Source organism: Mirounga angustirostris, unplaced genomic scaffold (assembly GCF_029215605.1).
Source record: "Mirounga angustirostris isolate CCGP_5_RB_7025 unplaced genomic scaffold, mMirAng1.0.hap1 SCAF_6, whole genome shotgun sequence".
In the NCBI taxonomy this organism is placed as follows: Eukaryota; Metazoa; Chordata; class Mammalia; order Carnivora; family Phocidae; genus Mirounga; species Mirounga angustirostris.
In genome coordinates, this window is record NW_026991714.1 from 28807180 (window position 1) to 28820229 (window position 13050).

Genomic DNA, 13050 nt, shown 5'->3' on the forward strand with positions numbered 1-13050 from the left:
CTCATCCGCTTATCAAACTGCCATGAACAGTTGCATGATTTTTAAAAGCTCTATTTGCTCACCATCTGCCTTACAAATGTCCACTTTACAGTTTCCTGGGATCACCTTGAACCTAAATCCATAGGGGAATTTAAGGGTGTTCTTTGGCCTGACCCAGATTCTCATCCATAGTGAATCTCAGCCAAGGCCTGGCCAGGAGCCTCGGGCCATCTTGGATCTCTGCTCCCAGAGGCATTCCAGAGGCCCATGGAGCACACACAGCTGAGGAGGACCAGGCTGGCTGCGAGGGCCAGCACTGAGGTGGGTCAGGAATAGATCTCAGGAGCCTTCCTTATTCCTGGACAGTGAAGGAATCATCAAGAGCGAATGACTGACCAAGGGAAGCCCCTGGCCTTGGCCTTTTTCATGCCCTTCTCAGCCAGGGAACGACAGAGGTAAGAACCACTCACCTTCAACCACCAGCCAGGCAGTAGAACAGTGGAACCCAGTGCCCAGTGAGTAGGGGCCCATGTCTGAGAAATGGGCCCCCCTTACCACCAGCCTGTGGGTCAGCCCATCAGGGGACACAAACATTTCATATTTGTTTCTGGGCTGGAGTGGCCGGTGCCGGAAATTCCAGGTGGCGTTGGGGCAGGGGCTGGAGAGAATGCACTCGAAGACAGCATCACCCTGCTCTTCACAGTGCGCCTCAGCCAGCGGGACCACCACTCTGGAGGGGATGGCTGTCAGGGAAGCAGGAATGGGGGCGTCAGCTTGGCAGCTTGACCCAGCGTGACCTGACACAGCGAAGCCGGGAGCTCGGAAGCCCAGGTTCAGACCAGCTCAGCCACAGACCCCCTGTGTCACCTGGGGCAGGTCACTTCTTTACCCCAGGTGACAGTTCCCAACATAAAATGAGGGCTTATAATGAGGTTATGAACAGTAAGACTGTTTTCAGCTCTGGAATTCTGTAATCGTAAATCCAGAGATTATGTCTGGGGGTAAGATGGGTACAGGAAGAAACCGATATGCTGACTGCCAGAGCTTCATATATGATCTCTTATGAATCCTAGGACCACCTCCCAGATAGGTATTATTATTTCCTTCTTACAAGTAAGGAAACCCAGTCTTACCCAACTAAGAGGCAGCCCGGGCAGGATTCACACCCAGGTCTGGCTGACGTCAAAGGCCCTGCTCCTTCCCCCATGCCACGCCATTTCTCGGCTTTTCAAAGCCCTGTCCAGGCATACCTGGAGACCTCATGCCCTCTTTCTTCCTCAACCTTGATTTAGAATCATGTTCTTTATGTTCTGTCTGCCCAAAGCTTTCTTCTCCAGGCCTCTCCTCCTCCCAGGAGGCCAGGTGTGGGGGGTGGGTGATGATGTATACACAGCTACTCGAGGGGATGGGACAGAGTTTGATGAAAGAGGAAGGGACAGTTCCCAGGTGGGGTGGGGCCATGGGAGGCAGGGAAGGAAGAGGTCTGTACAGGGCACAAGGGTTCCGCACCTGGGTGGATCTTGTGCTGGGGAGTGTGGGAGGTGAGAGTCTGCAGCAGAAAGCAGTGAGGCTGTGGCTAGAGCCTGTGAAATTAGTCTGGATCTAACCTGGAGATAGAATCTCCGCTGCAGACGGTCTGTGAGCAGGGGCATGGCATGGACATTGTATGTCTGTGGCTGGAACTCAGGAGAGCCCAGCTCAGCATCAAGAGAACACAGACCTTGGACCAAGACTTTTGGAAAGCAGAGATCATTTCAATTTAACCACCTGGGTGTGCATTCTTCTCCCTCACAGTCTTTGCAAGGGGGGGGGGGGGAGGCATATCACATTTATCTTCTCCACCCCCTCCCTGTGCCATGGCACATGGGCCCCCCTCCTAACAGATCTCCACTCCAGCTTCTGCAGGGGAAGACCACCCACCGCTAGCATCCAGTTCCGTGGAGAAGATTTCGGCATCCTCCACCTTGACCTGGTAAATGCCGGCATCCTCAGGCTGCAGGTCTCGGATCTGGAATTGGTAGCGCTTCCCCAGCCGCCGCAGACAGTGCTTGGTCTGGTTATCAAAGCTGTAGGGGATCATCTCACCATCCTGAGGCCAAGAAAGAAAGAGGGAGGTTCAGGGCTTCAGTGGGGCCCCAGCACCTCCTGCCTCAACCCCACTCTGGCAGTTTTCTCCCACTGGCCGAGGCACCAGACAACATTGCTGGAACCACAGAGGAGATGAGGAGGGGGGCAGGGGCAGGGGTGGAGAGCAGGGCTCAGAGGCCTTGAGAATGGGGAGTGTGAGGTGAAGGAATACTGCCCTAGGAGGGTCGCTGACTCTGACTATGGAGTAAATAATCTGCAAGTGTCACACAAGAGACACCTGAGAGTGGGAGACCTCCGCTCAGATTGAGTAACCACCCAAGCAGCCCCAGGGGTTTACCAGGGGGCAGGGAGGCAACACCGAGGGCCCTAGGGGCCCCAGCACATTCATTCTCGGAGGGCCACAAGAAAGTACTATCAGGTATCTTTAGGGGTTCTAGAAAACCCAGTGATCCATACACACGCCCCCTGTAGCTAAAGCCTAGATAGATTTGCCACTTGAAAGATATTAACAACAGCTCGTCTGCAGTTGCCTCCTGTGTGCCAGGCACTGGGTTGGGTACTTGGGGCACATCAGTGAATAAAACAAAGATTCCTGCCCCCCAGGGAGCTAAAATTCTAGGAGGGGCACAGACAAATAACACATATCATAAGCAGATAATATAATGTATATTAGAAAGAGATAGAATTAGGGAAAAAAAAGAAAAGGGAGAGGAAAATATGGACTCAGGGATGCAGGACGGGGCTGGGGGGACACAGCACCCAGAGGGTGGTCAGGGGACATCTGGCTGCGGGTGAGGGAATTAGCCGTGTGGATACCGGGGAAGACCATGGCAGGCAGCAGGACCAGCTAGAGCAATGAAACAGATGCAGGGGGGCGGGGGTACATTTTCTCAGAATCCTCTTTTTACCCCCGGTGTCCTGGCTAGAGAACCTCGTTGCTCAGTGAGAGGTAAGAAGACTTTATGAAATGTCTACACCAAAGTTTCACCTCCCTCCAATCAGGAACTCCAGGGGATTCAGGACTCACCATCTGTGTGCTTGAGTTGCTCCCAGAGGGGAATCCATGGGACCCATAGTTCCTCCCCCCACGACCTGCAGCATCCCTGCCAGATGCCTCCCTCCTCAATGACTCCTCCAGCCTCACCTTATACAGGTGAATCTTGCTCCCGGAATACTTGAGATCCAGCTCCAGATCAAATGTTGCGACCCCCTCCTTGCTGACCCTGATGTGTCTCAAGTTGGAGACGGCGTTAACGTACTAGGGAAGACAAACGCACCAGGGGATCTCTCTGAGCTCTCTCTTCGGGGCACTCCGAACCCTCGGACCCCAGTCCCACCCCCCACCATGTCCCACTTGAGCATGCATTTGCCCATTTTACAGGTGGGAAGAAATTTTCCAAGATGAGACATCAGGTCAGGAAGCAAAGTGAGAAAGGACCCCAGGTGTCCATCCAGGTGCTCTGAGAACATGGTAGGACATTTCTGTTCATCTGCTATTCCGGCCAATAAAAAGCAGTTGAGCACCTACTGTGGGCAAAGCCCTGTGTTAAGGTCAATGAGAAGGCTTGGAGGACAGAAAACTGAGTCCCAGGATGTTTGATGAACCACCTTCAAGGTGATAAAATACTATTTTCAGGATGGTGAAAACTAGTTGTTTTGCATTTCCAGAAGACAAATTAGACTAGTGCTATAGTTATGTTAGACCCAGGAAAGAACTGCCTATACAGTTTATAAGACACTGGGATAAGCAGGCAACGGTGAAATCCCCTCCACAGGAAGCATTTAGAAATAAGACAGGTATCCAAGGTCTGGGGAGGATGACAGCGGACAGAAAGCCCTTACCAGGTGTCAGGCACTCGGCTAAGTGCTTTAAGTACATTCTCTAGTTCATCCTCTCCCTAACCCTAAGAAGCAGGTACAACTATAACACCCATTTTACAGGTAAGGAAACCAAGACACGGAGGCCCTAACTTGCCCAATGCCCCAGATTTTAGTATCTGAACCAGATTTCAAAGCCAAAACGTTGACTGGAGGCCCCGATGCTTGACCACACGTGGCCCTGGGAGCTGGGTGAGGGCCGGCCCTGCGCCAGGCCCAGCTCCAGGTGGGGGCGCCCGCGAGGCACCGGGCCGCGGGCCCCGTCGAGGGTACCTGCGCCATCTTGTCCTCGTGCTCCTTCCGCAGCTCCTTGAGCTTGCGTAGCATGCCCCGGTAGTCCACGATGCCGTACTTCAGGCAGATCCGCTCGTAGTCCTTGCGGTCGGCCGTCGTCAGAAGCTGCCACACCTGCTCCAGGTCCACCTTTTTCTTGGTGGGAGGCGGGGCCCTGGGGAGCAGGGCGGGCAGGTCAGAGGCCAGGGGAGCCCCAGGAGCTGCGTCCCTGGGCCTGGCACCCTGAGAGGCTGTGGGGAGCTGCCTTCTCTGCACTAGAAAGGGATGCGGAGGCTGGGCTCTGGGTCTGAGCACTGTCGGGACACGATGGACACAGAGATGGGCAAGGGCGACCCCCACCCCAGTCCGAACTTTCAGGGGAGAAACTCTGCTCCTAACACCTTGTATTGTGGATCACTGAGAAAGATGGCCGTGGGGGGGGGGGGGGGGGCGGGGTGTGTGTGTGCAGATTATTCTGTTACTTTTTTTTTAAAGATTTTATCTATTTATTTGTCAGAGAGAGAGAGCACACAAGCAGGGGGAGGGGCAGGCAGAGGGAGAGGGAGAAGCAGTCTCCCCACTGAGCAAGGAGCCCAATGCAGGACTCCATCCCTGGACCCTGGGATCATGACCTTAGCCAAAGGCCTCCACTTAATTGACTGAGCCACCAGGCGTCCCTATTCTGTTACTTTAACACTTAAAAAAAAATCATTGTTCTAGTGGAGCACCCCATTTTACAAACAAGTGAGTCAGGACTGGGAGAGAAGAGATGATTCATTCAAGGACACAGAGCTTAAAGGCAACAGAACTAGGGGGTCAGTGCTCTTCCCTCTTCCTATTGGCTACCTGCAGTCTAGCTTCCTAGCCAGTGGACGGGAGAACTGAGCCTGCCTTGCTCATGGATGTAGTTGGGGAGACTTCAACCCTGCCCCTGGATAGGCCCACACCCACCTCTTTTTCAGAAGATTTCGGTAGTCCATCAGCTCCTTCCTGAGGTCTAGAAAAGGAGCAGGAATGAGGCCCCAAGCCCAGGTGGGATTCCAAGGGGCTAAGGCAGGGCTTTTCTGTGGCAATGGGAGTGGGGTGGGTGTGTGAGGGGCTGGCAATCTGAGGACCTGTGGTCCATGGCTGACAACTGAGCTTTTGAAAGTTGCCCTCCTGTGGACTGGTGATGATCTGTAAGGTGTTGGTAGGGGCTTGGCCAAGTCAGGAGCACCAGGCAAGGAGTAGCCCATTCCCCAAAACCCAAGAAGATTTCTGACAACCCTTACACCTACCCTCCTGGGGTTCCTTGTGCCTCTTCCGATTCTTCCGAAAGCCAACTGGACCATCAGGAGAAGAGGAAGAGATTTATGTGGACAGATAGGGAGAGAAGCGAGACACATTGATGGTCTTCCTGAGAACCAACTGAGTGCCCCAGCCGTGTCCTCCCCACTGTCCAAAAGGGCAAGACAACAGCTCAGCAAGAGGGATGAGCGGAGGGTCCATCATAAGCTTTGATACCCAGAGCCTTAGCATGACTGATGTGGAGCTGACCTGATTATTATCACATGCGGGGGAGGCCCGCTGACGTGTCTGCAGGGGCAGGGGGGCGGCAGAAGTGAGTGCAGAGACTGTGGCTGGCTGCAGGGGCAGCAGCTCTCCCATGCCCCCCAGGAGCTGCCATTTCAGGGTACGGGCCAGATGTTGCCCAGGTAGGCCAACACTGCTGTTTGACTGAGCCTGCAGCCATGCCCAGTCCTCATTGCCTATTCCCACTAGTAGGAAGGAGGCTGGAAAAGCTAAATCCTTGCCTTCCCAGTTTCCCTTGCCACCAGGAGTGGCCATGTGACACGGGTCTGGTCAATGAGATGTTAACAGAAGTCTCCAAGGAGTTTCTGAGAAAGCTTTTGCTTTCTTGATAAAAGGGCCAGCTGTACCTGGGGCCACCTCTTTCCCCTTCTTCCCACCTTGAATGTGGATGCAGCTGGGATCTGCAGCAGCAGTCTTATGACCACGAGGCTATAAGCCAAGCCAATGTCTTTGGGTGGCAGCTCAGTGGGACAGGAAACATCTGGTTGTCCTGTGACAGCGCTGAGCTGTGGTTTGAGCCCTGGGTTCCAACCTCAGGACTTATCATGTGACATAATCAAGTGTCTTTATTTCTTGGGCTATTTGTAGTAGGGTTTTCTGTTATTCGTAGGCAAAAGCATAACCAATTGAAAGACTAGATCTGCTTTCTCAAGAGACATGCCCCTTCCCGTTATTATATGTCAAAAATTAATTTAAAATTTGGAAACACTGTGCAAGTCAAAAACAACCCACCCCCACGTCTGAGAAAGGATTTGGCCTTCATATTACCTGTTTGCCACCTCTGACGTAGGCCTGTACAAAGTGTCCTTTGTACACTGGAGAAACTGGGGCCACAAAGCTGGCCCCCCCCCTCAAGAAAATGAAGCGCATTGAAGGAGTTAACAGAAGGTTCAGGACCAGAAACCGACCTCTAGGTCCTGCTCTCACGCTCCAGGGTTAAGAGACTATCATTCAGAGCATCTGCAGTGGGGCATCTGCTGAGCGTGTGCCTTTTAGACCACATGCAGAGTTGGTATGTAAGTGCGTGAAGCCAAGGGCCCTGGCACCAGATGGGACAGCGAACTTGCTGTCCCTCTCTCCTTTCACCCCACCAGCTGCCCGGCCTCTGAGGCCTCTGAGGGCTCTCTGAGGAGAAAGCCAGGGCCAGCACCCCAAGCACCAATGAGACAGGATGAGGGGAGGGGGTCGAGCCCACCTTCGATGACCAGGAGCCTCGTGGAGCACGTGGCCTCTCCATAGACGTTCACTGCGGTGCAGCGGTAAAGGTCCGAGTCCTCACCTGTCAGCTTGTTGATCTGCAGAGAGGCCAAGGCCGGGGGGACATGCCTAGCACCCCCTCCCCCCTTCCTCCACTTACTAGACATGGCTAAAGGTATATCAAGATGAATAAGATACAGCCCTTTCCTTACAGAGCTCACAGTCTTCATCAAGGAAGTCAGACCCCAAAACAAAAAGCGGGATCATGACAGAGAGTGGATGTACCATTGGCAGGTTGGGGGAGGGCCTCTTAGCCAGCAGAGGCGATGTGGTGTAGCAGAAAGGCTGGCTTTTTGGGGGCAGGTGGATCTGGGACTACGTATCGTCTCCGTCACGTATTACGGGCTATGGGACCTTGGGTAAATTACCTAACCTCTCTGAACCTTAGTTTCTTATACGGCGAGAATAATAATGCCTCAAAAAGTAGTGAATGGTCGGGAGTAAAGGATATCATCTATGTCAAATGTTTAGCCCAAGGCCTAGCACATAGTAGGTGTTCTGTGACTGGTAGCTCTAATTATTACTAATATTTTTTTTTTTAAAGATTTTATTTATTTGAGACAGAGAGAATGAGAGAGAGAGAGCACATGAGAGGGGTGAGGGTCAGAGGGAGAAGCAGGCTCCCTGTCGAGCAGGGAGCCCGATGCGGGACTCGATCCCGGGACTCCAGGATCATGACCTGAGCCGAAAGCAGTCGCTTAACCAACTGAGCCACCCAGGCGCCCTAATTATTACTAATATTGGCAGCAGGGACAGAGTGCTCGCTGGAGGCCAGGCATTGGTGAGGTACCTCACATAAACTTTTCATATTCGTAACAACACTGTAAAGTAAGTACTGTTATTATCCCATGTCACAGATGAGGAAACGGAAGTACAGAGAAGTAAGGAACTTTCCAAGGCCAAGGTGGTGGGCCTGGGATTGGAAACCAGGCCGTCCAGACTCCACAGCTTGAGTTCCTGAGCTCCAGCCTCCACCACCTGCCAGGTTATCAGCAGAGGTACATACCTGCAAGCCTGGCAGGTCCCAACCTGGCTCAAGCCACCTGGAGCCACAGGATGGAGCTGAGTGGGCTCAACCCCAACTGGGAACATCTACTCCTCCGGGGTTTGGAGGCTGCCAAGGAGCCCTTCAAGGGGACAGGGAGAGATGAGTAGACGTGGGTCGGGGGGAGAGCTGCAGGCCCTACCTGTAGCACGTGCTCGTTGCTGCAGGGGGAGGAGGAGATCTGGTACTTGCTGGAGTTCCTGAGGTTACCTTTGGTGCTCTGCCAACCCACCTCAGGTTTGGGCTCCCCACAGACCACGGCCCGAAAGATGGCATTTTTCCCTGTGGCAGGAGAAGGCGGTCAAAAGATTGGCAGCTTGGGGGAGGGCTAAGAGTAGACTTTATTGGGACTTTAATTTGTTGTTCTCACTGCTCTAGGTATTTCCACTGCCCATTCCAAGAAGGGTGTCAGGCCTTGGTGCCCTGACTCAAGGAGTCTTATGATGCCAGGCAGAGAGCAGCAGTTTCCAGGCACCCAGAAGACAGATTCCCGCCCGCCCCGCCCCCCCCCCCGGCTTCTGTATCACAGAGGGTGGGCTCCTCGAGGAAAAGATGCGGCTGGACTGTCCATGGTGGAAGGAGAGGCAAGCAGGGCTTGGGGTGGAAGGGTGCATTTCTTTGCACGTAGGTGAGGGAGGAGTCTGAAGGACCTCCCAAGACTGGGAAGGGGACGAGTCTTTTGGGGGTTCCGTGTCCACTTTCAAGGCGGGATGATCCCGAGACACAGGGTTCCAGCCTCAGAAAAGAGCCCAAGCTCCATGTGTGGCATGGAAGGCTGGGAGCTGCCTACCCTCAAGAGATCCCTTGGGCTCCTGCCAGGGACATCTCCATAGAGAGCAGTACAGAGTGAGGACCCAAGGGCCCTCCGCAGTGATGAGAGACAATTGCCATGACCTTTGTATTTTGAGTGAGGACTTAGAGTCAGATTTAGAAAAATAAAGTGCCATTCTTTTTCTTATACCGAAATGATGTAAATTGCAAGGTATTGTAGGAACCTGTGCTGGGAAAAAGAACACCAATTCTCACCCCTTCCCCCAAAAGTCTTTGCTCCCATCACTTTCCTGGGCACTTTTCTCATGTGGCCCAAATGAACTTCGTTTTAACAGTGTCTACAGCGACTGCTCAGAGGTCAGGAGAGGGGAGGGGAGCTCGGCAACACCACCACCTCTCCCGCTCCCCAGTGAGCATCCCCCACGCTTGTTCCCAAATATTTCTTGTTTCAGCATACCCTAGTATGTCTTCACTCCCTTTGCCCATTCTGCCCTCAGGTCCCTGGCCCTTCTGGGGACCCAGGCAGGCAGGCGCCCCACAAGCAGAGGGAGACATGGTGTGGCCTGGTGCTGGATGTGGGGGCTGGGAGGCCGGCTAGGAAGGATGGGGCTGAGCCCTCTCCACCGTGCAGACTCTCAGCAGCTCCCCTCCCGGGTCTCACCTTCCTGCAACGCCAAGGCGACGGGCTTCTGCTGGAAGTCTGGTGTGTTGCCACCTTCGGGGATCTCCTCCACCAGCTGCCGGATGCTCACCCCATGAATGGCGGACTTCTTTGGGGGCTTCTCTGGAGAAGGCGGGAGAAACAGAGATGAACCTTCCCTACTCTTCCTCGTGGGTGACCCTTTAACACAATGGAGCCCTGATGCATGCACCCACGGAACGTGAGCCCCTCCCCACTATCCCACCATTGGGCGGGATTGTCTCTCAGAGCTCCTGACTTGAACAGGGCTTTTGAATTTTCTAGTGGAGTTGGGCAGTGGTCCTCCAGCAGTGTGAATGGAGCCCCTGGGAAGTGGGCAGGGGGCACCCAGGGAAGACCCTGGGAGCGTCACTGGGGTAAAGTTGGAGAAGGGAGAATGGGAAGGGGCTCCGCACTGGGGCTGTGCATCCTTTATTCAGGAAAACAAGTTAAAACCCAAAGCCTAAACTGGAAAAAACAAAGAACCAGGCAAGTTCCCGAAGATCTCTGAGCCCTACCCTTCCCTCATTTCCACCCCGTGAGGAACGCTAGTGAGGGACTAAGACGGGGGAGGGGAGGTCAGCTCTTCTCTCACCTGCCATAGTTTGGGTGCCTCTGGTTACTGAGGGTGGCAACTGATCTCCTGAGAACAGAAGACAGAAATGCTTATGAGAGTGCAGGCTGGTCTTACCCCATCTCCCCACACCATCCGTGCTTTGGCTGGTCTCTGGCCTGGGAGCTGGGTAGAGTTGCTGCCCCCTGAGAGCTTGTCTAACCCCACCTAATGGTATTGATCGGTGACCTGCAGGTCTCTGCTCCAGCAAAACCAACTTCCCCGAGACAGGGAGAGGGTGGGTTGCTGCTCGGTTTTACCTTTCCCAGGTACGGAGCCCACGGGGCTGAACCTGCAACCTGTGCTGGTGGCCTGGCCTTTCGGGTGGGGCCCCAGGCCTGATGGCCACTCAGAGGATGAGACACAGCTTCCCCAAACCTCAGGAAATCAAATGCCTGGCATCCAGGATTCCTTTAACCATTTCGCAGCCTGCCTCCTCTTGACTGTGGAATGTCAGTTTTCCAGGGATATTCTCTGGGACTCTTGGCTCCAACCCCAACTCTGAGATTTTCTAGCAGGGTCCAGCGGCCTTCTACCTCCCTCCCTCAACTAATCTGGAATCTTTCTGATCACCGGGTCTGTGGGGGAGAATCCCTTAGTTGGCTGTTCTTTAGCTCTTCTTGACACAGACTGACAGGATCCTCATAAATCCATCTGCCCCCTTCCAAAGCCAGTGAATTATAGCGTCAGGTGAAAGAAATGCCCTCCAGCTTCCCCCAACCATCTCCCAACTCCCCCTGGGAGGAGGATGTGGGGGCTGGGAGGCCAGATTTCTGATTTTCTCACAATTGCATCCTTCCATCATGGCTGCTGGGGAGTGCCACCCCGGGGAGAGGGGGGGCTTGGCTCTGGGCTGACATGAGAGCCTTGGTGAGAGCCATGAATTGGAGGGGGATGGGGGGGATGTCTTGAAAGAGTTCTCCAGCAGTCCCACCTCCTGTGCGATTGGCCCGTGGCCAAGGGTTCCATTTTGAAGATGCCATTCCCTGCCCAAAGAGCCTTGCGTTCAGGATAGAATCACACATGACAGAGCAAATTCCTCCCCCCAACTGACACTTGCATTTCACAACTGCCCACCACTGGCACTTCTGGCCTCGAGGTGTCCCATCTACAGTGCAGAGGCTGCCCCCCAGGGCGCTGGAATTCCATGGTGCGCCAGGGACGTTCTGGAGCAGTCACAGGGTCACAGGCACCGCGGCAGGGAGTCAGGAGGGAGGGCGAGGATGGAGCGCGGCCGCCAGGGGAGGAGAACGCAGCTGACCACAAGGGGTGGGAGCTCCCGGGGTCTGCGTCCCACCCGTTCCCCAGTACATTGCCTGGCACCTGTCCTGGAGTAATTTGAATTTAACACGGACACCTTAGTTGTCCTCTTCATCTTCCTCATCACCGCCATCAGCCTCATCACCAGCTCTCAGTCACTTACTCTGCCGTTTGCTACACATGAAGTGTAATGCTAACACGGCCTCTGTCCGTCCAGCCTCCTGCCTACAGGTCCCAGCTGAGAAGGGTGAGAGAAGCAGACCCCTCCGGGAACTTAAGGGTCGGATGTTAAGCCATCTTGCCCTCTAGACCTCCATTCTCTTCAGGAAGCCAGACTTGGGACAAGGTTAGTGGCGAATGGGCAAAAGGTCTGCTTGGGTGGAGACTAGATGGATATCATCTCAATCAGGGGGGACAGGGAAGGAAATGAATTCTCTTCCCATGGTTCATTCCCCCCTTTGGAGAAGAAATTTTAGTTTTTCTTAGCACCAGACAGCAGCCGTGTCCTCAGTTCAGCCTATCCCACCAACACTCTCAGCCCTGGCCCCTCGGGGCAGTGTTTCCTGGTCCCTCCAGGACCCACAGCCCCCCGGCACCCCCTGCTCCCACCTGCCGTCATCTTGCGCCTCTGGGTAGCTGCTGCCCCCACCTTCCAAACTGGTAGGGTTGAGGCTGGAAGAGCCAAATGGAGTTTGTCTCAACTGCTTTGACCATGTTATTAATCCAAATGTAACAAGTCCTAGACCTGAGGTCCTCATTCTAGACAGCTAGTCAGCTTTTTAACCTGGTCATCATTTCACACTGTAAGTCAAACAGTGCCTGGAAAATCAGAGCCAGGACAGGACCCCCCCGGACAGGACTCACTGAAATTCTCTCTTCCAAATATCCTGGAGTCATTTAGAAGGGACTGTACGTGCACCCCACTGTTTACAGCTGAATATTCCCCAGGCTGATCTCATGCCCACTGCTGCCCCTTCCTGAGTAGAAAAAGTTCGAGAGCATTCCAGCATCTCCATTTCTGCCCTGGGTGGGCAGCCAGGTGCGCAGTGCCTACTTACCTGGGCGTACTGCTGACCTCCAGCCTCCTGTCTGCTCCCTCCTCCCTGTTCCCAGCTGCCTCGCACTGCCAGAGCCTCTGAATGGACTGCTGGTGGAGGCAGTGCTGGGAGCAGTTGTAGGTCACTGCGGACTCCCCAGGCTCCCTCTGCCCCTCCCACTCACCCCGCCTCCCTCCTCCTGCTCTAGGCCAGGCTTGGCAGGGCAGGGCCCCTGCCCCAGGGTTAATGCCCTAGCCTCTGAGGAGGTCAGAGATGGAAGGGTCCCGTGACATTAGCTCATCCAACTCTTCAGTTTGCAAAGCTGACTGGTTAGGTTTGTTCCATGTGGCCTCATGGAGATAACCCCTTTTAGCAGGGGTGGGGTACATCATCCAAAGCCCTAATTTTGCTCCTAAGCTGATCCCTTGAGACCCTTGACACCATAAGTCACACAAATACATAAAACCAGTGCCCTCTTGGGAATCACAACCCAAAATGGCACCAAACAGGCAACAACCTCAGGAACTAGATAGAGGGCCTGATCCCAAAGGCTCTGCTGTGGGAGTGCACTCCCCTGAGAGTGTGGGGCAGGGGGAGA

General features: G+C 54.2%; 1 protein-coding gene across 1 annotated transcript in view; it reads right to left on the reverse strand.

Moving 5' to 3' along the window:
- Positions 1-12572, reverse strand: part of IGFN1 (immunoglobulin like and fibronectin type III domain containing 1) — a 32657-nt gene extending 20085 nt beyond the window's left edge. The window contains exons 1-11 of the mRNA XM_045877062.2: positions 12474-12572; positions 10138-10185; positions 9525-9647; positions 8235-8374; positions 6986-7085; positions 5496-5540; positions 5170-5215; positions 4219-4393; positions 3212-3325; positions 1900-2068; positions 450-722 (exon numbers count right to left, since the gene is read on the reverse strand). Coding sequence (XP_045733018.1) covers positions 450-722; positions 1900-2068; positions 3212-3325; positions 4219-4393; positions 5170-5215; positions 5496-5540; positions 6986-7085; positions 8235-8374; positions 9525-9647; positions 10138-10144 — 1192 coding nt within the window. The 5' untranslated portion in view covers positions 10145-10185; positions 12474-12572. The remainder of the gene's footprint in view (positions 1-449; positions 723-1899; positions 2069-3211; positions 3326-4218; positions 4394-5169; positions 5216-5495; positions 5541-6985; positions 7086-8234; positions 8375-9524; positions 9648-10137; positions 10186-12473) is intronic.
- Positions 12573-13050: the final 478 nt, after the last annotated feature.